At 46.2% G+C, this 22,926-nt stretch overlaps 1 protein-coding gene across 5 annotated transcripts in view; it reads right to left on the bottom strand.

The window, feature by feature from the left end:
- MAPKBP1 (mitogen-activated protein kinase binding protein 1) overlaps window positions 1-22,926 on the bottom strand; it is a 103,921-nt gene that overhangs the window by 60,835 nt on the left and 20,160 nt on the right. For all 5 annotated transcript variants that reach the window (XM_055716082.1, XM_055716083.1, XM_055716086.1 and 2 more), the window contains exon 3: window positions 12,120-12,211. In XM_055716082.1, the coding sequence (XP_055572057.1) occupies window positions 12,120-12,211 (92 nt within the window). The remainder of the gene's footprint in view (window positions 1-12,119; window positions 12,212-22,926) is intronic.

Below are 22,926 nucleotides of genomic sequence, written 5' to 3'. Positions count from 1 at the left end.
ACCAGCACCCTGCCCCAGCACTGCTGCTTCGCAGAGTGGGAACAGCTCAGGCCTTGCCAGAGTGGCAAAATTCAATTCTGCCTACGTTACCTTTTTAGGAGCCCTGTGACAGCTCCAGCTTTAATGGAAGATGAACATTTACCTCTGCTTGGCCTGTATTTCAGCATAATATAGAGCATTTTAAATGCACTAAAATTCTTCTTCAGAGTAGCTAATGAGGATCAGTTGTCAGATCTGAAAAGACAGCTTTTCTGGAAGGGGAAGCAATCACAGTAGAATCCAGTTTTGCTTTTTCATACATCTGTATCTCTTGTCACAGATGAACGTGGTTAGGTTAGAGTCCAAGACAAAGAAGCATTGGGTTAGGACTGCAAAAGCATAGCATCTGACACTGAAGGCAGGGACTTGGCTGGTATCAGCTCTGTTGGTCCTTGACCGCCAGCCAAAAGAACCGGGTGCAGGTGCACAAGAGGCCAGTGCACACGTGCGTGTGTTGCAGGGCACGGCTGCCAGCGCTAGCCTAGCAGGGAGGGCCAAGTCCTGCATCTGCTTCCCAAGCAACAGTCAGGGCATTTCTGGGCATGCTTACAGGAAACAAAATACACGGCTTCTTGGCACTTCTTAGCTCTCCTAACATGATGCTCTTTCACCTTTAACTTGTTGCCTTCCTGACACTGAGTGGAACCTGAGACCATCTACAGTGCCAGATCCTCCAGGAAGAGGAGAAGGACAGACTCCCCGTTGTTCACACCTGGTGATGGGATATGTCCTTTGGACTGTATGTACTTTTTTGAAGTTAAACTCTTATGATTTGTGTCTAGGTTGCCAGGAGACACAGTGCCTGTTTTGAGATTCTTAGAAAGGGTGGAGCTCAGCTGAGGCAGCTGGTATCTCATTTTCATCCCAGACTTTGCTATTCGGTCTCCATTCCCCCCTGCCTCGCACTTATGCAAGCTCAGGACTTGGCTCACAAGCAAGCCGTGTTGCTGCACCAAGGCACTGGTTGCTAGGAGGTGTAACTGCTGGAGAGACACAAAGCAGGTAGCGAGGAGAGCAGGTTGCTACCTGCAGGTACACAGGCTTTTGGGCACTCCTGCCCTGTGCCATCCCCCTCCTTTCCCAGGCAATGGGCAAACCCTGGGGGGCTGCAGAGCTTCCAGCTGAGAAAAGGCCTTGGTGTTCCATAACAGCCAAGGCAGCGTGAGCTTTGCAACCACTCCTGTTCCCTATTTCACTAGCATGCAATAGCTTTCCAAACCTGTCAAAGCTTCCCACTGGCAGAGCTCTACCAGAGCATTTAGCTCTGTTATTAAATAAAGCAGACATGCTTATTCTCTTGCTTTAGTTTCTTTGCTCATAAAGAGCAAGTGACCCTCACCACAGGACTGTTTTTTTTTTTTTTTTTTTTTTGGCCTATATCCCTCCTAAACAGCAACTTCCCGCTAGTTCACATGCTGATTAATGAGATCAAAGCACAAAGTAACAAACTAACCATCTACACAGGATTACTTCTAGCTTGCCTCCCATTTTAAAAATCAAATTGGTACAATCGGTACAGTGAAAGACTGAGGATAGTCAGCCTCTCAACAAGACAGGTTAAAGTCAGATGTGACAAATATAATCATTAAAACTGCAACTATTGTAGCTGTTCTGACAGGCACAATAGCACTCTCCCCTTGAGCGAACTGGAATATTTGCCTTGGAACTAGGATGGAAACAGTAACAAGCACATACTATATAGTTCTCCTTAATAGGGTTTGTCAGGCAACTCAAACAGCAGCAAACTCACAGGACTCCTTCAAGAAGCCCTATCCTTCCCTGCTCCCAGCCTCAGGAATCCAGCACAGGGAAGCTTCAAGGGCAGTTAAGTGCTTTGTCGCAAGAATTTTCACTGCAGCCTTGCAAAGATAAGGGCATTCCCATCTCCCTGCTCTCACTTTCTTCATCACTAAACGTTTTTAGCAGCAGCCAGAATCCACGCTCTTAACATAAACTTTCTGGAGGGCACAGCTAATACTTGTGGCTGCCCAGCAAACACTGGACTGAAGCTACCTGGCCAGACTTGCCCTACCCACACTAGCAAACTTTACAGTTTGCTCACACCACCGCAGCACGGCACACAGGAAGAAACCCTCTCTCCAGGATTTCCATCACTGGAGGTGAGAGCGCATTCACACTGCCTGCATGCACACTGCAGGCAAGGAGCCTTCTCGGGCCCAGAATAAGGGTCCTGCAATTCATTCTTACACTAAAAACCATCCCCAACTTCATTGGCAGTTAAGTACAAAAGTTGCTTATAGTTAACACAGTTGTGTGCCATGCTGCCGTACTGACAGGTCAGAGTTCAAAGGTACATAGTACGGAACAGAAGAGGGGTGGAATAACAAAAGTTTTTACTTATTTTGTTGAATTAAAGAAATCGCATGTAAAAATGCTTTGATGTTCAAAAAAAAAATGCAAAAGGCACCACTGAAGAGATGCCTGTGCAACCTCCATCCAATTTCCTTCTACAAAACCATTCTGAGAGCATTTCTTTCCATCACTGCCTCATTCTGCTCTCCTCTCTGCCAAGTACTGAGCTTGCTCTGAACTGGGAACAGGTACAAAGGAGGACACAGGGGCAGCGGCGTCAGCAGCATCTGGTGTTCTTTGCCTTAATCACATCCTTAACTTTCTGTGCATATACTAGCACAATGTCACCTGAGCTCACTTCCCATGCATGGAACCAGCTGTGGGACACGCAGCAAGAGCAGCACACTGCAGAGGCTCGTAAGATGGAGCACAACATGTCTTTGTGGACTCTTACCACCGCCTTCAGGGCTGGCTAGTGTGTCATGTTGGGAGAAGAGCACCCAAACCAGCAAAGGTAAGGACAGCTGTATGAGACAGCACTTTTAAGTCCTGGGGGGGGGGGAGGGAGGGGGGGTGTTTGGTATTTTTGGTTTTAAGTAATCCGTTTAATACCCAGCTCCTGTTATCTACAGCTCTACAAGGGAGAAAATAGAAAACTGTTACTCTTATTTTTAGAAAAAGGTGCAAGCTGGGAGAAACAAGTGATTTTTCTCTACCATCCAGTCCCGTGGCAGACTAAAAATAGAGAAAAAAAGAGCCTCAGTTTTCCATGCCCTACAATACATTGCCCCTTCCCCATTGCTGGCTTTTCTCAGAAAAGTCTTCCTGTCCTTCAAACTCTACCATCCCAAACACAGAACAACATTTTTCTGGTGAGACCCCACCTGGAGTACTGCATCCAGCTCTGGAGTCCTCAGCACTGGAAAGACATGGACCTGTTGGAGCAGGTCCAGAGGAGGCCACAAAGATGATCCAAGGGCTGGAGCAGCTCTCCTGTGCGGACAGGCTGAGAAGGTTGGGGCTGTTCAGCCCAGGGAAGGCTCCGGGGAGACCTTATTGTGGCCTTTCAGTACCTAATGGGTGCTAGTAAGGAAGATGGGGACAAAGTTTTTAGCAGGGCCTGTAGCAACAGGCCACAGGGTAATGATTCTAAACTAAATGAGTGTTGATTCGGACTAGCTATAAGGAAGACATTTTTTACACTGAGGGTGGCAAGACACTGGCACAGATTGCCCAGAGGAGTGGTGGATGCCCCATCCCTGGAAACCTTCAAGGTCAAGTTGGACGGGGCTCTGAGCAACGCGATCTAGTTCATGTCCTCCACATTGCAGGGGGGCTGGACTAGATGTCCTTTAAAAGTCCCTTCCAACCCAAACTGTTCTATGATTCCATGATTTTCCTGCCCCCAACCCTGTAATTTTGGAGGTGAGGAGGGGAAGGAGGAAGAGTTACCAGCTCACCTCTGAAAGGAAACCAGTTTTCTGCTCAACTCAAAGGAGGGTTTGCCACACGCCAAGATGTTCTCAGACAATTTGTTCTGGGAAAAGGCTCCCACTCATACACCTCCTCTCTCCACAGAATTCCTGGTGAAAAAAATTGTGAAGCGTATCCCAAAATATTTCATTGCAATTGGACTGTTCCCTTGAAAAATTCTCAATTCAATCTAAATGTCAAAAAACATCTGGCAATCTAAACAGGTCAAGGCTTCCTGTCGTGGTTTTTTTTTAAAAAACAGCAGAGTTTGTTGCTACCAAGGGTCTCCAGACTTCACCTGTGATTCATCCCTGATCCTGGAGAGCAGGTACTGCCTGTCAACAGGGTGGGTCAACCCACTGGAAGGGCTGCAAGAGGAAGCAGATTGCTGCTCCTCGCTCAGGGAGGCTCCGCCGGGATGCAGCAGCATGCTCCTACATCCAGCACAGCTCCGGAGCCCAGCCCTTGCTGGGTGCCTGACAGAAAGGAGGAAGCACAGATGCACAGATGAGCACAGGCTCACCCCAGATAGGATGGGGTGTACGCAAAGGAAGGGGTTTGGGAGAAAGGACTCCTATCACATGGCTTCTGTGGAAAGACAGGGGATAAATGGGCACATCAGTACCTGGCGGCTTGAGGGAGGATGCCCTATCAGACCTATTGCTGCTGCCAGCTCCTCAAATAGTAACTGTGGGACAAAGCATCACATCTCATCTCTGCTTATCCCAGGGCTGTAGCAGCTGGCTACAGGACAGTGACCAACCCCCTTCTAACTTGACAGCTGGATTAGCATATGGCACTCTGGAGAAGTAACCAGAAGCTCCATGTACAGCACAACAGCAGCTCTATGTACAGCAAAACAGCAGCTTGTCTCAAAGGGAGCTGGCAACCCCAAACATCAGCACCGCCCTGACTAGTTTTTCAACCAAGTGTGACACAAGGTACAAAGTCACACAGGGACTGAAACCAAAAATCCCACAACATTCTCACTGTCCACCAGAAGAGCTTCTACCTACGCCACTGCTGGCAAAGATGACATTAACCACCGCCCCAGCCAGCAGCTGAGCTCTTGGAGTCAAGGGCTCACGCTCCCCATACCTTCCCCCCAGCAGTCTGGCAGCACCCCAGTGCTGCAATCTTCACCATGTGCAGCACAGACAGCAGCACTTTTGACAGAGAATTGACACAGTCTCCCTCTGATTTAGCAAGAAGCTTTTCTGACAGCTATTTTGAGGGTTTGTCCTATTTTTCTCTCTTTTCTGCTGTGCGGCAGGTTAGCTGCAGGTCTGGAGATTCGCAGCTATCTCATTATTTAACATTCTACCAAGTGTTACATCCTCAGTTGTTTTGTCATAGGTAAAGACTTTAATTAGACATGACATCAAAAGCCCCCACGCATGCACACATGCCTGGAGGCTGGCTGATGGAAACTGCCTGGAAGTCAGTTTGACAGCCTTGATTCCATTCTGCTAAGTACTTAAACCTGGGGAGTCTGCCCGCAGCTCTAGATGATGGCTGCGGTACTGCTCTGTTTGCTGCTTCGTCTCCGCTTCTGCCAAACCAAGTGAGATTACAGCTGAGCTGGATCAACACACAACCGTTCAGCAAACAACTCTACGTTTTAGGTGCAGTTTTATTACAGAGACATAGATTCAATGTGGAAGGGTCTCCAGCACTCACAAAAAGGGAGACCAAGCAAAAATCAGTGTAGAAATTGCTGCCTAGCTCTACAGGCACGTGGAAACAGCTCATACAGGTAAGACTGCACCTACTCCATTAGGCAGGGTCTTTTCTGTCTGAAGTGCAATGATGGGGACTCAGAGCAGACCCAGCTGCCACCTAGATGGGAAGAGGGCAATTGCTCCAGGACTGCATGGTTGTTATCTGTGAATCTCACAGGCCAACAGCAAGACAGCAGGGGAAAGGCCATAGCCACTTTAAATCCATCAATGCAAAATAAAATATCAAAATTATGATTCTTTGGACTGAGAATAAAGCACTGTTGCAAAGGGGATCTCCATTTTCTTGTCCCAAGTGCAGAGTTTGCTCACTTGCCAAAAAACAACGACATTAGCCTTCCACAGCCCCCCATCTCTGTCAAATCTACATCAATAAAAGCAAGGAGTGAAAAGAAGTATTTTACACTTCAGGTCTTGATGCCTCAGTGCAGATACACTCCTTTCCCTCCAGTGGGTTCTTAAGACAGGGAGATTTAAGAGTTAAAGTATCTCTGCTTTTTTCTGAGAAATCTGCTTTTGCTGGGGAAGGAAATGGAGGGAAGGATTTGGTTACTTTTCATCTTTTTGGACACTTCCAGGACACTGTAACCTGATGTTGCTGCCTCTCGACACAGAAAAACTTTTTTGGTTTGGTTGTAGTGGCCCAACTCAAACCCAGATACAGTCTCAGCTCTTCAAGTTGTGTCTAACAATCTCAATGAAAAGAATTTTCTTATCTCCGTCTCCAGGTCCACCACCACAATTTTACCAGCTGGCAAATCTTCCCAGATGGCAGGTACAAGCGCAATACCCTCACAGAAGAAATACGTAAACAGTCCAGATTCTTGGGAGATGGGCCAGGAAAGAGGTTTAACTCCTGAAAGGCAACTGTCCCATTTTAAAGAGGGCAAAGCAAGCTGCCTCTGGTGTGGCCACTGAAATTCACTTTGAACCACAGATGAGAACTTGTCCTCGTTTTAGAGTAGGTTTCTACAATCTTTACAACACCACAGGATTCTCCTTCAGAAAAGAACATACAAAGAAGGCCCAGAAATTTGCCTTCAGAGGTCTGGAAGCTCCTTGAAGGAGCCTGCATCACCAGAACCGGATTTATCTACTGACAACCCAGCAGTCTGAATATTTCAGTGTCCTTGAACTCATCCAAGCTGCATTTGGAATACAGCCTGATGGCATTAGCATTTATGCTAGGGAAGAATTAGTGAAGAACTGCACCTGCACAGAGTTGCAGAGCTTTGCACAAACTGCACATGTACCAAAAGCTACACTGGGTCTATCAAGATGACTAACCTGGGCACAATGGTCCTAAGTCTTGAAAAGAACTCAGAACAGCATTTTGCCTCATTCACTGGCAGTCAACTACTAGACCTGCCTCTCACAGTCCATTCCTGTACCCCACGGACCAAAACCTTTCACTTTAAAGAGGAAAGGAAGAGCAAGGCATCATGCCTCATAAAATTATGCAAGGTTTATCCTAAATGTTACTTCATTATGGGTTATACGCAGCTCCAGGTAAAGGGAAATTGTTCTAAGCTGATAACTTACTATGTTGTGCAGTAATCTATCTATATAATGATGGAAAATGATTAAAACTTTCCAAGAGACTCCACATGTGGATGAGCTGGAAATCACTTAGCCTTACAGCCTGTCTATCGGAAATGGAAAGAGGTATTTGGGAGCAAACCAGCAACCACTTCTGGAAAAGAAAAATCCTCACTCTTTCAGCTTCCAGTGGAATTTACCACTCAATTACGCGAGACTGCTCCACACATGCTGAGCAGACTCCTAGCTAGATTAATACAAATTCACTCAATTCCCACTGTGCTCATCCCCTTCCTCCCTTCACTATGACACAGGCTGTGGTCACTGCCTTGTCAGTGCAGGACCTGACACCTCCCTGGACCAGCAGACAGGGACCAGGAGGGTATGACTCAGAAGGGGTGACAGAGTTAAGAGGCTTCTACTCAGTACTGCAAATCAGCCGGGGATGCGGAATGGGTGGAACAGGGGGAGAGACTGTGAAACAAGAAGAGGAGGCTGTGGCTTGATTCTGCTGCAGTGCAGGTTGGCACACAAGAGGCTGCTGCGCTGACATCCAGCAGGCATGCCACAGTAGCAGTAAAATAAAATGCGACCCAGACAGCTGTGCAATCTTCTGATTTTGAACGCATCATGCCACTCTTCACTTTTAAATATTAGCTGTTGTATCTCAAAAAAAAAGCCTCAAGGTGATAAAGCTGAAGCGAGAACAAGCCTAGCACTTCAACAAGATCTTGCAGCAAAAAGCAGCAGGGGAAAAGATTTAATATCTTCACCTTAACTTTGATTGTACAGCTCCTTTGATTATTGTTCCTCCCTTCCTATCTACAAATAAGGGTGACTAGTCATTCTGAAATGGTACTGAATATGGGGGCATCCAAATCATTTCTTCAGCAAACGTGCTGCGCACACACAGAGCTAGCAGGGGCTGTGTCTGTACTGGCCACAGTAATTTCTGAGAGAAACCCAAGGAAACTCATTTCACTATGGCTCAGAGAGGACTGACTATATTAAACCTCTGTCCGCCTTTATGTAATTTGCTTTATGTAAAGAGCTACGCTAGAGAGCTGAACCTTTATTAGAGTGCCTGGGAATTGAGAAGCAGAGCTAGAGAGAGGCTTAAGCTGGCCAAAACATAACAGAACAGTGTTTAAGAGACACTGCACACCAACCAGTATGAAACACTACTTTCCTGCTCCTACTCAAGAAAAAGCACAGGCTGCTCCCTCAAGCAGGCAGGTGCCTCACACAAAGACAAGGTTCGCAACCAGCTACCATGACCAGTTGAGAGCCCAGGAAAAAATAATAGAAGCAAAATAAATCACTCACACCAACCTAAAGGCCTAAAAAACAACTGCAAACACAATCCCAAAACCAAAAACAGGTTAAGTGGACTCAAGTTATCTGAGCAGCTGGTCTAGAATTTAAACAGATAGACATTTTACACAAACACACACACACACTTTTCCCCCCCCCTTTTTTAATACTAGTCATCCTCAGAGGATTTTCTTAGCTTTGTTTCCCTTCTTGTTTCTAGGAAACACGACCTCAACTAGCTACTGGGGGAAAAAAAAAGAAAAAAAAAAAAGATAATAAACCAAAATGAGAGAAGGGCAGGGAAAAAAGAAAGGGGGAAAAAAACTGAAAGAAAAGGACAGAGCATCAATCCTGCCACAAGAAATAAAAAATTCAGTACATTTCTGTCCCACTCACTCCTCCCACAAGAACAACTTTGTTACTCACTGCATAACCCTAACAGAGATCAAATTAAGCAACTTTGGGTTTATTTCGCTTGCCAGCATAAGAATAGGCAAGTGCAGGCAGCAGATATAAGATCTCTGGAGAGGATGTAATTTTCTCTCCTACACTGACTTATCTCCCAAGACAAACAACAGCTTTATATGAAAGTGGTGGCCTAGAATATCTGCAGTACTCAGTGCCTTTAGCCTTCATGGCAGATGTGAAGAAAAGGCCTCCTATACAATACAAACATCCTACCAAAACAGTACCAGGGTCAGCAAAGCTGCTGTCACACACTGCCAGAGAGAAAGCCTTGTTAGGGTCAACGAAGAGAAAGGATAAAAGGTTCAAAAGCCAGTGAGCAGGAAAAGAAAGAGTAATGTAACACTCAGCTCTTTGGCACCACTGTGGAGTTGGAATGAGCTTGCGTTGTGCTGGGAACTGCTTCTTTCACAAGATTCAAAAACTTCTCAGATTTCAGAAAGTCCAGCAAAGAGAAAATTCAGAAAAGCAACTATTTTTTATTTTTTTAATCATTTTAGGCAAACCAGAGACCAGAGTTAAGGTCCCGCTCAAAGAATGCCAAAGCTTCTCACGCACAAGTCCTCGTTCACATAGTTATTTGTATGCCTGATGTGGATGAAGTCAGGATGCCTGGGGCAACTGTTTTGATCTGAACCAAATGAATTCAGGTATGTTGAAAGTGTTCTTAGGAATATATAGAGTTGTTACATAAATTCAGGTTTTAGGTGTAGGACAAACTGGAGGAGCAGAGAATCTGCATGTCAGGATTGCAAAACCTCAGTACATGAGCAAAGGCTGAAGAAATCACTGGAATACCTGAGGCACAGCTGAAGATGACCAAGTTGCCTGGACAGGTCATGAACCAACTGTGCCTGGGCCATACCCAGTCTGCTTACATCAGCCTCCTGTAAGAAGCTTTGGTGTACAGTAAATTCAAACAAACAGAAACAAAATAAAGCCAATGCACCAGAAATGCCAGGATTCTTGCAATTCAAGAGAAATTCACCAGAAATGAGAAGGGGCGGGGGGGGGGGGAGCGGGGAACACGACCCCAGATAAAACCCAACAAACTGAACTTGCATCAACTTAGTAAGGTCTGCACCAGTACCCCTCTTGTGTTCTGACTCAGCTAATGCTAGTTTTGTTAGAGACTATCTTGACTGCAGCAAATCATAACAGCATCACAAAACAGACCAGCCACGGCACAATAGCAGCAAGTCATATAAGCCATTAAACTGTTACAACACACATCTGGTATATTCCATAGGTTTCGTGTCCAGGCCATGAGATGCTACCACCAACAAGTAAGAACAGGAATTTCCCTGTAAAGCCCTAAGGAACCACATAACCTTTTAATTACCCAAAAGAATCCCCAGGTGTCCTCATGCTTGATTAAATCAATGCACAAGCTCATCAGAGGACACTGCTATTAACAAAACGCATCTATCTTTAGCTATGCAAGAGCTCAAAACATCTGTTTACTTGTTTTCTTCTCTCGCTCCTTGCCCTCTTCAAGCGTGAGCATATTCAGCGTCAGAAAAGATGCAGAGGAAGAGACAACACATGCTGGAATATATCTGCCTGGCTCCAAAGAGTTCAAGCATAACAGATATGGTCAAGTGCAGACATGGATCTCAAATTGTTTGCAGTTTAACAGACTGCCCACTGGCAGAAAAAGAGGCAATGGGCAGACATTAGGACACATGAAATTCCATCTGAACACAAAGGAAAAGAAAACAAACACTCCACACTTCTCCCCCCCCCCCCTTTTTTTTTTTGTTTTTTGTTTGTTCGTTACTGTGACAGTACTCAAACACCAGAACATGCTGCCCAAAGAGGTTGTGGGCAACCTGCTCTAAGTGACCCTGCTTCAGCATGGCGGTTGGTCTAGATCTCAAGTGCTTCCCACCAGCTACAACGATTCTGTGAACTAGGATATCACCAGAATGGGCAAAAATTTTTAGCCACTTTTACTGACCCCATCTCTTATTTTGGCCACAAACACAGAATCCTTAAGTGTTGCTAGCCTGTTTCTTGTACACTTGAAAACATCATCTATAACTGTTGTGGAAGTTCCTATCCTGTAATTCCAGCTTCCATGTCTTAAGAGTATCTCTGCACGATGCCACTTGGAGATACTGTCCTTCCTCTTCTCCTTTAGCTTGCTGACCAGCAGAATAAACAAGCTCAGAGGAAGAGCCACGCTCATACAGACTTCTGCAACCCAGCCAGCTGGAGTATCCCCACGCAGTGCTGCATTAAGCACTGCAGGCTTTTCCTGAAGAGTCGCTCTTCTGTCCTCCCAATCTATTCCCACTACAGTATCATATCCTTTCATCCAAGTCATATGATATATGTCATATACCCCATCTCAACAGCCACACTTCCACTGGCAGGATAAGATGTGTTTCCTCCCCAGCTTTTTCAAAATGCCATCCCTTATGAGACTTCTACCTGCACCTCTCACGGTTCCTTTAAAATTTTTCAGGGGCTACCTTCTTTCAGACAAGTCCCATCCCACAGACCAGCAACTCTGACATGATCTGCGCCTCCAGGGACACATGCCCTTTGGGTGAGCTCTGCCTTCAGCAAGATCAGGATCTGGCCCCAGATGTCTACGATTTTGCTAAATATGCAATGCACAAAGCCACTCTCCAGCCCTCAGCTATATCCAGAAGGTAGCACTTTCACTGTCCATCAAATATGGATGTCCATCAAATACTTGTGGGTATCTCTATTTGGACTTAAGACTGGTTGACAATGTGTTGCACTCCAGAGAACCAACATACAAGGGGCTGTCAGCCTGAAATCTTTCTCTGCACTTGGATGAGGAATGTGGAGATTCATAAATTGCAGGGCATATACAAAAAGGCTTTTGTCAATTCATTGAAAGCATCACCTGCTTCATTAGGTACTCACTGGCTTGAGAATTGCTTCCAGTTATGTCTAAGTTCACCACATTATAAAGCATACTTAAAAAGTCCACAATGTATTTAATTCCCAGCTTAGAGCAAGAGGAAGGAGAGGGGTTTTATTAAAAGGGATCCCATTAAAACTTGACAGGTAAAATGCAATCCCTCTCCCTTGCCAATTACACCAGCAATTCTGAGTCTCATCATTCTCTGGTGTTAAAAGACTGAAGAACAGTAAATAGCCTCCCTACAGAAAGCCACAGTGGAAACACCCCAAATATATTTAAGTTGATGCATCAGTCCTGGTTTATCTTAGCTTTGAAGAATGCGGTTAGCAACTCACCCTGCCGGATAAGCAACGAGGCCGGTTCTGGGGTCGCAGGCTAGTCCTCTGCCTCCTGACACAGTTATCCCCAACACCTTCTCCAAAGTCACCTAACGAACATGAAAAAGAAAACAAGAAGAATCATGAAATACAAGTGCAGTTCACATGGACCCGTACACAGATGCTGATGGTCTGGTTCACACTGGTGATGAGAAGAATCACAGCTCCTAGAAATTCACTGACAGGCACCCAGGTATAGAAGCAACTCTACTCAGTTTTCAAGACAGGCACAGTAGAATACTGCTGGGGTACACAGGAGTTGTCAATTCACTGATTACTTTGTCTACGCCAGAGCATACTGCAGAGAGGATTGCAAGCAGCAAACAGGACTGGTGCGAAACTGGGACTCACATTCACGGCCCGCCAATTCCCATTCTCCCAGCAAGAGCAGCAAACCACCTTCTCCAGAGCTCTTTCCTGAAAATCGTTTCCAAGTTGACCTGTTCTCCTCATCTCCTCCATCCAGCCAGAGATGGTTCAGCCTGGTCCCAGCCCCGTGTATTCCTAGGAACTGAACAGTCAGTTTTCCCACAGTGCTCGATCTGGAAACCATGTCCAGTGGCCCAGGGCATCCCTCCCCAGGAATATCAAGAGACAGCAGCTTACATGACTGGTTTCACAAGCCCACATGCCAATGACCCATGCAAGAGACAGTAAAGCAAAATGTCTGCTTTCCCCCTGAGCAAAGATGTCAACTATTTTTAGGAAAAGAAAAATGCAACTGAGAAGAGCTACTTGGAAGATACAAAGATTCATAGCCAGGCCTCTGTGGCAAGAAGCCGGGAAAAGCAAAAACAAAAGGGGAAAGGAGGGCAACAGACAGACACAATGCAGTATTTTGGGGAGCACTCCCCGGCAGAGAAAACATCAGAATTTAGCAATTACCCCAAAGCAAAAGGTTGCAGTGGGATTACACCACACAAAAATTGTGGTTTGTGGCATGAAAGGACTCAGTCTCTGAGCACAGACCAGTTCCCAGCCCTGAGGTTGTTTTGACCAACAGAAGATTATTCTCTTTCCTTTACATTTGCACAGCCTGATTTTACATATTATATATTTGACGCATACACTCCTCCTCAGCACTGCTGTCTGTGCCAAACTCAAGGATTTTACTGGGTCACAGTTTTCTGTTTTTAATTATCATCATCTAAGTTACATTTGGTTAAGGCCTTAAGGGCATGGACGCGGCATAAGAAGTTACTATTGTAATAATTACTGCTATCTTTAATAGCTGCCCTGAAGACTAGCATCTTGTATTTATACCAACACAGTGCACAAAAGGCAGGGGCAGGGCAGGTTTCTCAGGCCACCCTCACCTCACAGCTTACCAGACCAGAGGAGTTCAGCTGCAGGGTGAAGAAACAAGGTCTCACTGAGCTCAGGGCCCAGGTTACTAAAGAAGTGACAGAAGTAACCCCACGCGGAGAACCACCTTGCTGCAGCAGGTAAAGCAGGGCTGAGGTGCCACCATTCGAAGTGACCCATCCATGCTTCAGCTAGTTCAAATGTGGCCTGCCTTCAAACCAGTGGCATGGCAAGTAGAAGATTTCATGCCCCAGTCTCTGGAACAACTTGGTCTTTTTTTCCCTTTTAGTAATAACATACCCCAGATACTTTGAGACAGTATGCAAGAACACCAAATTGTCCCCTTCCCTTGCAAAATTAGTATCTCTGAAAAAATAGCTTTTACAAAACTGAACCAGATTTTTGTTAAGTATAAAAACATACAATTAAAAATACATTTACAAATCCACTGGTAAAGAAAGGAAATGCTTTTGTTCCAACTTAATGCTGGAACAAAAATGGGGGGGGGGGGGGGAGCACAGAGATGGGAAGGAATGAGGGAGGCTAGGGTATCTGCTCCTCCAGTCTCTCTCACAATACTTGAAAACACATTTATTTTTAAAGCAGCCTCAACAAATGCAAAAAAAGAACTCAATGCTTCTACTGCTGAGATTCCAGATCGTATCAGCAGTTCCCAACTCATCAAACCAAAGAGGTTTGCATTCCTACAGAAACTGCATTCTTGACAGTGGAGGAGGAGGTGGAAGAGACATGTGCCATTCAAGTGCTCCAGCCTAGATAAGGCACCAATTTCTTGGTGCTGTCAGCAAACATCGATTTAGCAACGCTGTGCTTACGCTGCTCAGCACGGGCTTTAGCTCAGGCTGGCTGTAATTGCAGCCATCCTAAGAGGTACTACTTGACCTTGGCTATGCAGCTATTCAACAGCAATGCAGCAACCTGCTTTCACCCACAGGTATATTTTTGCTCGGCAAGGATGTACATCAGCCTCTCAGAGCACAGTCTTGTGCCACAGCCGGGCTCATCTTACAGCTGCCTGCTCTGCAGGGGACAGGTCCTTCCTCCCTCATCCCACTCAGCCCAGTTCCCCTGCCATTTCCCTCGTGCCAGCACTGGCATAGCAAGCACCTACCCAGCAGGCCAAGCCAGCAGAAAACCATGTTGTAGTTTTTGTTTTCTGTTTGCCAGCCTGGGGAAGCCATGGGGACCTCAAAGCTAGGGAAAAGAAAAACTGTCCCCTTTCACTGGCAACTAGATCAACCCAGCTGCACCTCCAAAACCCACCTTGTACTTGGTGGTGTAGAAAAACCTGCCCCTTCTGAGTCTTTAAGACAAACTGAAGAGCAGTAACTGGTTTCCCCTGGCACTCCCACCCCACCGACTGCACAAAGTCACGTGTGCTCCAGCGTCCCCTCCTCTCCAGGGTCTGTGGGGGCCTCGTGCTGCTCTGCCAAGGGACCATCTGTGGCAATACTAGCAGGCAGTAAGCCTACCTTTCTCCCATGGCCAGCATGCAGCTTGACACAAAAGAAGTATCTTGGTCTTTGGGTCCAATTATTCCACTGCCAGTGAGCATTTGCTGGCCTCCAACAGATCACTCATTCAATTAGAAACAGTTTCTAATGGAACATTAGAAAGACAACGACTATCAAGACCGTACCACTGGTACTGACAAGGCCTACTGCCACAGGAACAGATACCTGTGTCCAGAGATTCATTACTAGCTTCCTGAAAAGGAATATCCCTCTTTTACTCCCCAGTCTTAGCTTTAAAACCTTCCTAATGTAAAGAATCTGAAAGGTCACCTTGAGCCTATCCAACGGATGCTCTTAGAACACCTCCGCATGATAACTCTTGAATATTAAAAACAACTCGCTTTGAAAAGGAGTAAGGCACATTCAAATTTGGTTTTACGACACTTGTGAGCTCCACTCCCACCGCCCTGCCCACAACACAGCTTTATCCCCGTGAACAACCTCCAGACTAGTAACGTAAGGGCAAGAGATAGTCAGTCACTTGTCACAAAACCAGACAGAAGAACGGAAAATGTTTCAGAGAGAATAAGCAACAGGTAACAATGCAGTACAAACAGGACTCCTCTCAGCTCGCCTGCTAAAAGAAAGAAATTATTAATATAGTTAATTAGGGCAGAAGTACACCAACTTTAGCTTCCTAATCGGGAATTAACATTTGCCAGCAAGGGGCAAATTTGTTGACACAGGACTGCCATTATCCCACTTTGGAAGTTATGACGTACAAGGTAGGAACCCGCTTCCTCAGCGTGGCCAGCACGGGCTCCCAGTCCTACGCAGCCACAACCACTGCTGACCATATGAGTCTCCCAGGTGATGCTTCAGCACAGCCCAGTTGGAAATAAACTCCCTGACACACCTTTCCAAGTTTGATCTGAGCTACCCACAGGGGCTGGAGAGTTCCCCTGCAGAACTGAGACACTGTGTTTCCAACAGCTTCCACCTCGGCCCAATTTGCTTCCCACCGTCACCGGACACGTCCTTCCCAGGCAACCCGTGGGCCACCTCACCACCCACATTCAAGCCTGGAAACAACTGCAAGATTAAACCTGTCATTTTGTGCGCCTAAATTAGAGGCACAGAGAGGAGGCTGGCTATCCGCATTTGTTACTGCATCTCAAGGTTTCTATTAATAGCATTTGGCACTATCAGTCAAGGTTCCCTAAGCAATTTGCAAGCATTATCAAACTGATCCACACGCAACATGTTTCTGCAGTTCGCTTTGCATTGCTGCTATGCTACCTGTAATCACCCCGTCTCCATTCATTTAAGGTCAATTTTTTTCCAAATTTGGAGGCTCAACACACACTCTTAGGCACCAAAACCAGAATCAGCTGTGCAGCTATCACCCATCTTGCACAATCTGATATTCAACCATTTTACAGGCTTACATCTAAATTTGGCTGCTCGGAGTTGCACAAACACATAAAGACATTTTAGTGCCTAAGCAGTTCACTTACCCTGCTCCTTCCACACCAGATCCCAAGAGAGTTCGCACAGCTGGCAGGACCAGACCAGCAGAGCCCTGAACTGCAGGACTGAAGGTACCGACAGGTATTCAGGGCAGCCAGCCTCCCCAGGGAGTGGGCCCTGCTGCAGCCCAGTCCCACCTGCCGGTCAAGGAGCAGGTGTGAGAGCAGCCCTTGCCCCCCTCAGGCACGGTCCCATGCAGCCCACGCCTGCCTGACAAAACCATGCCACTGCCTTACTGCTGAGGCGCAGACAATCCTCTTGGAAGGGCTGGCCTCAACAGTCCCTGCCAGCCTCGTTTGTCTTTTCACAAAACAAGATGCATGATAAGCTGCTCCCCATTCCCAGAGAGCAAGTTTCTTACTTGCATGAGCTGCTTCTGCTATTTTGAGGAAGTTACCACCACAGGCAATTGTTTCCACGTGCCAGAAGGGTAACACAGAAATGCCTGAAGGATCAACCCAACTTCATCCCCCTGCAAGCAACTCTCCTTCTTCCAACCTTTGCATCCCTTCGGGACCACCTACACTGCAAAGCCACGCAGCAGATGCAGAAGGCAAACACTGGCCTGCACACCCAAGCAGCATGCTGTGAGAAAGCAGCAGTAAGCCCACCCAGCACAGTAGTAATTTCCACCAAAATAGGTGCCAAAGGGGACAACATAGTCACAGTGGCAGTCCTGCCCGACCTGGGCTCACAGGAACCCTCCCTACAGCCACACTGCTTTACTACTGAGCCGCTGCTGCTGGGTACGAGCTCCTGTGTCCCTGCTGGCCCACCAGCAGGCTTCTGCAGTCTGGCTTCAGCTTGAAAGAGAGAAAAGGAAAATTTCAGAAGAAAGGCATTTTTACCATCAGGCATCCCTCAAAGTTTCAGCTGTAAGCTGAATGATGCTGCTACTCACCCCATCATCCACCCCAGGCCAGCAAAAGACTAAGCAGGAGTTTGGTAGTATTTCAGCCCCTCTTCCCCAAAGAAAAAATGCTAAAGAAACTGAAGAGTTTTCTGACTCTATCATCTCACCTCCTGCCTTCTAATACTATCCACATTCTCTTCTGAGCCCCAAAACTTGTCATTCTCTACAAAGACAATTTATTTAAGCATAGAAAGAAAGCAGCAAAGCATTTGAGAGAATACATGCATCACTCTAGTGCTCAGAAAGACCACCAAGGGGAGAAAACTGGTGTTGCTGTACAGGGCGGCCCATGTGTCCCAGTACCTACAGCATGAGGCAAGAGGCTACAGCCTGGGAAAACCATGTCCAGCAAGCAGATGTGTCTGTTCCAGACTTCATGAGATGGGCCAGCTTGGATCAGACACCAGTATCCAGCCCCAGTTCCTGTTCCCATTTGTGGCCATAAGTGAAGAAGTGTCAGCAAAAACTTTATCCATACACTTGTGTATGATACTGTTAAAGAGCAGGGAAAGCAAATCTGATTCTCTCACCTCCTGTCAATCTCCCAATAACAAAAATAGATTTTCTCAGTTTTTAACCTATTTCAGTAGAATTCTCTATGGTGAACTTACTCACTATGTCTATAAAAGCTTAGCCTTCTTGTCCTGGTTTTGGCGAAGAGTGACACTGATAGCACACTGATGTTTCAGTTGTTGCTAAGTCATGCTTACCCCAAGTCAAGGACTTTTCTATTCCCCAGGCTCTGCCACTGAGGAGGTGCACAAGAAGCTGGGAGGGAGCACAGCCAGGACAGCTGACCCCAACTGTCCAAAGGGATATTCCATAGCACAGAACATCATGCCCAGTATATAAACCACAGGGAATTGGCTGGGAGGGCCGATCGCTGCTCAAGGAGTTGGGCATTGGTCAGTGGGTGGTGAGCAATTGTACTGTGCATCACTTGCCTTTCTTGGGCTTTATTTCTCTCTTTCTTGTCTCCCTTTTCATTACTATTACTTTTATTAATATCATATTTTATTTCAACTATTAAAAAACCCTGTTCTTATCTCAAACCCTGGGTTTTACCTTTTTTCTGATTCTCTTCTCCATCCCACTGGGGGGGAGCAAGTGGCTGCATGGTACTTAGTTGCTGGCTGGAGTTAAACCACAACATGTTCACATCTTTTGGCAAGGAACTCCACCAGTCTGGTACATGTTGCAAGAAGAACAACTTTTCATTGCTTGTTTTAAACCTCACTTCTACTAGTTTCATTTAATATGCCCTAGTTCTTGTACAGGAAGAGAGCGTGGATAGTTAATCCCCACCTACCTATCACCTTTAGGTGGCTCATGATTTTGTGAGGAGCTATGCTATCAACCCAAGTCATTTGGGTTCCAAGTACAAGAGTCTTCTCTTAGTTCATGGCTCTCCTGAAAGCCAATTCACATCTCTGATCAGCTCTGGTGTTCTTCTGCGATGACCTTCCAGGTCCACTATATCCTTCCTGAGATGAAGAGGAAACACCAAAACAACACACAGCTTTCAAGGTGTAGTCACAGCAAGTGCTTACAGAGCAGAATAATATAGTCTTCTGTTTTGTTCTCCATTATTTTTTTCCCCACTAATACCTTACACTCAATCTGCCTTTTTGATATCTAGGATCATTTACAGACAGCAGCAAAGAGGTCACCTGCTCAACAAAGTCATGGCTAAGAACTGCTGCTTTGCACTTGGAAACTTCTCCCCCATTCTCTCCTCTGCTGCCCTATGGAAAGGGAAATCCTATTCTTGAAGCAACAGTTTGATTTCAACTTCCCCCTTCTTCTCCATGCCTTTGTGAGCACCTATTCATGAACAGCAGCATCCTCAGAGGGATTGCTTGCAGCACAATAGTTCCACTCCACTCCAGAATGGCTACTTCAATAAATGTCCACATGCAGACAAGTTATATTTTAAAAGCCTTCCCATGGGCCTGTGCATAACACAGTTAACGTTTGAATCCATTTAATTAAGTAGTGGCATCAAGTCAGCATGAAAAGACAACATCCATCAGAGTTCATCTATCACCCACTGCACAATCTGCCTGCCCTCATCCCTCTCCTGCCTGAATGTGGCTATATTAATAATGTATATTGCAAAGACACGTACTCCTGAGAAAGCAGTGGACGCAGAAATCCCAGAGATACGTAACCCAGGAGGGTTTCTTTGGAAAGCCTTCCCTAGCACATCCCTATCCTTGTCTGAGGAGTGGATACATAATCATCTGTTCTTTTGCCTTAAAAATAAAATGCTTTTATGGCCCAGCTTGAGACCCCAGTACTGTTTGGTCCAACACACTGACACATGGAGCTCCAATGTCAGGCCAGTTTCACAAAGCACCGTGGTTTTCACATCCATCTCCCTATATTCTGCTCCCGGTTTTCAGCACCGCTGCACATACTCCAGCGTGTTTTCTGTACTGCAACACAGCAGTGTCGCACCAATACTCTCTGGCACCCAACACATGAAAATGCACCATAGCTGTACGTTGTCAGTGTCAGCATTTAAGAAATCGCTGTCTACTTCTTACAGAAGTGACATTTGATGTGGGGCACCAACCCTCACAGCTGGCTCCTGCCACCCCTAAGCCCCACCACAAAAAAGCACGTTTAAACCCCAGGGACCAATGCACACGTCGTCGTAGGCTCTAATCCACCATCTGAACACGCTGTCTGATCTCCTGTTACCGCTCCAGAAAAACAAAGGCTTGGAGTTTTACATTTAGCCCTACTGCGCTTTGTTTGGCACATTAAACACAGAACACTAATTACGGTATACTATTCTACTTAAGGGGCTGTCAGCATTTCCACTGCAAAGCCTTCATTTCAGGACTTTATAACACAGTTGTGAGATATTCATTTTGCACTTGAGCTTGACATGCAATGATCTGGCTTTGGCCCAGGTTCCTCTGCCTGTTTGTTTTTTCAGGAGTTGGGGCTTTTGTTGTTGGTCTGGCAGGGGGAGGGCTGAAGACGGGTGGAAAGAATTAACTGCAGGGCATGTCAGACTTACCAAAAGCACAAAAAACCAAAACCACTAGCTGCACAGTTGGTTTCTGTCCCACAGCTACCCAGTGCCTCCCCCTGTTTTCATATGTGCACACAGAACATGCCCTTTTTTTTTAAACAAGCTTTTCTATCCTCTCCCTCCTTTCCAGCCTCAGCCTTCTGTCCCTCAGCACCCAGTGCTAGCAGAGTACTGTCTTGACAAGCCTGGGGACTGAAAATATTCCACCTGCAGAAACAACAGTAGTAAGCCAAGCTCCAACACACGACAGTTCAGAACATCTCTCACAGTAAGTCTTACAAGCCTTGCTGGCTGCCACTGTTGCAGACTCATACCAATTGCCTAACTGACCACAGGAACCACTCCAGGACCATCAAAGTGGTTTCATGCAATCTACCAAACAGAGCTGTTGCAGCATTTCAAGGTGTTTCCAGCCAAAGCTCAATGTGAAGCAGCACTCATGGGGTGAAAGGATTCAGAGCTATGTCTGATTGCTGAACAAGCCCTCACAATTTAGCCAATTTAAATTTAAAAAAAAACAACAAAAACAACCAAAAAAAAAAAAAAAACCCACAAAAAAACCCACACACACCTGACCAGAACATTGTCACGTGCAACAAGCAGCTGCCAATTCTAGGCAGCTTGATTTCATGATAACCACTTCAAGAACATCAAGGAACAATCTCCCACAACACAAATTATGAATGATGCACCTTGGCACAAGAGCGGTAAGGCTAGAAACCGACTCGCCCAAAGGTTTTGAATTGCTGAGTTATGGGCAGTATTACATTACATTTGTAAACCTGCATAAAAGCAGAGGTGGGACGGGGGGTGCTTCAATGGAAATGCTGAGCCTCAGCTCTAATGGCTCTGCCAGGTGTCACTACAACGGTTGCACAGGGGTGTGCATGCATTTCTTAAAAATGATCCAGGCAGTTGAGAGAACTGGGAACAAAACAGGGAGGGAGGCGGAAGAAAGGGGGAATGTGAGCAACCCAGGGTCCCTACAAGCCGTCTCTCCACATGCGCCTGCACACAGCATGCGTGCGTTTGTCCATCTCTCCACACAGCCTCTCTTGCCTGCTCTCCCCACCGTGCTGGCTGCTCTCAGTCCGATTCCAGCTGTCAGGACTGCATTCCCGACCAGTCAGCCCCAGCTGTCAGGGGGTACGTGCTGAATCTGCACTCTGCTGCCTTCTTCATGCCTGGAGTAAGGCAGTCCCAGGGAGGCCACAAATACCACCGCATAGCCCCAGGGATGCGGGTGGGAGGCTGCTGAAAGCACCTCTGCTAGGAACTCAGAACTGTCAGCAGCACACATCTGCAAGTGTGTATGTGGCCCGCAAAAGACACATAGATGGTTAATTTCCTACCAGCTTCTGCAGCATGACCTAGCCATCATTACATAATTACCTTCTGTTTCTTCACTTAACACCAGCGCAATCCCCCATTTTTCTCTTCCCCACCCCCACACCAAGGTCCAATTTCTTCTAAAATACTGCAGGGATGAGGAGAGGCACATGTAACCTTATCAACCCTGGCTAAAGACATCACAAGCAGCGACTTCTCCTCCTCCCATTCAGCCGTCATTCTCACCGGAAAAGTGGCAATGGCTCAGATTTCATGAAAATTTCACAAAATCTTCAGAATACCTGAGCTTCAGAGATACAAGCATGGTGAAGGGACAAAGGGTGGAGTGTGTGTAAATTGTCCACTTCTGTCAGCGTTGCAATGTTGTTGTTCTGACTTTGGTGTGGGGAATTCTTTTTGTCAATATAAGTTTGTGTACACTTTAAAAAAGAAAGTGACATCAAATAGGCCACGTGTTTGCTGGCACATGAAGAGTCAATCCTGATTGATTCCAAACTAAGCATCTGCACATGGAATCAATCAGACCAGCTCCACGGGCAGGCAAGCCCTATGGGACACAACAGAGAGTTGCATCCTGTGTGGGCAGGCTTCAAAGAAGCCATTCCTTAAGCTCTCAGGACCTGGAATTGTGCAGGACCACTTCTTCACAAGGAACAGATTTTTCCAATTTGCAAACATGCATTACTTTTTCATAAGGAAAGAGAGCAGGCAAGATACCAGACTTTACGTAGGGGGCGGGTTTGCCCTCCCACATAGGCAATTTGTCCAGTGATTTTCTTCTTCATAATGGAAAATCAACCAATTCACCTTCCCCTGCACAGACTAAGACTAATCTGTAAAAGGATTAGGTACAAGCAAGGAGTTGCAACATCCTCCTAGTCTGTCCCAACAGAGATCAAAGGAAACAACTTCTAACTTTCTGGCAGTGTTGCATATTGGTCTCCTCCAAATCCATACGCAGAGCCTGAATATAGGCAAAGAAAGTCCTTCAGTGAGAAGAAATAATAATAGGAGGGGAAAAAAAAAAAAAATACGGCTCCCTGGGGCAGCATTCAGTTACTCATATAAGGGTTTGAAATCAAGCAGGCACAAACGGTTCTCTCAGCATAAGGGTCACCGTTTATCATCATTAATCATCACTTCCCA

Source organism: Falco cherrug, chromosome 7 (genome assembly GCF_023634085.1).
Source record: "Falco cherrug isolate bFalChe1 chromosome 7, bFalChe1.pri, whole genome shotgun sequence".
In the NCBI taxonomy this organism is placed as follows: Eukaryota; Metazoa; Chordata; class Aves; order Falconiformes; family Falconidae; genus Falco; species Falco cherrug.
The sequence above is the reverse complement of the archived record's forward strand: the minus strand, read 5'-3'. Positions and strand labels throughout refer to the sequence as shown.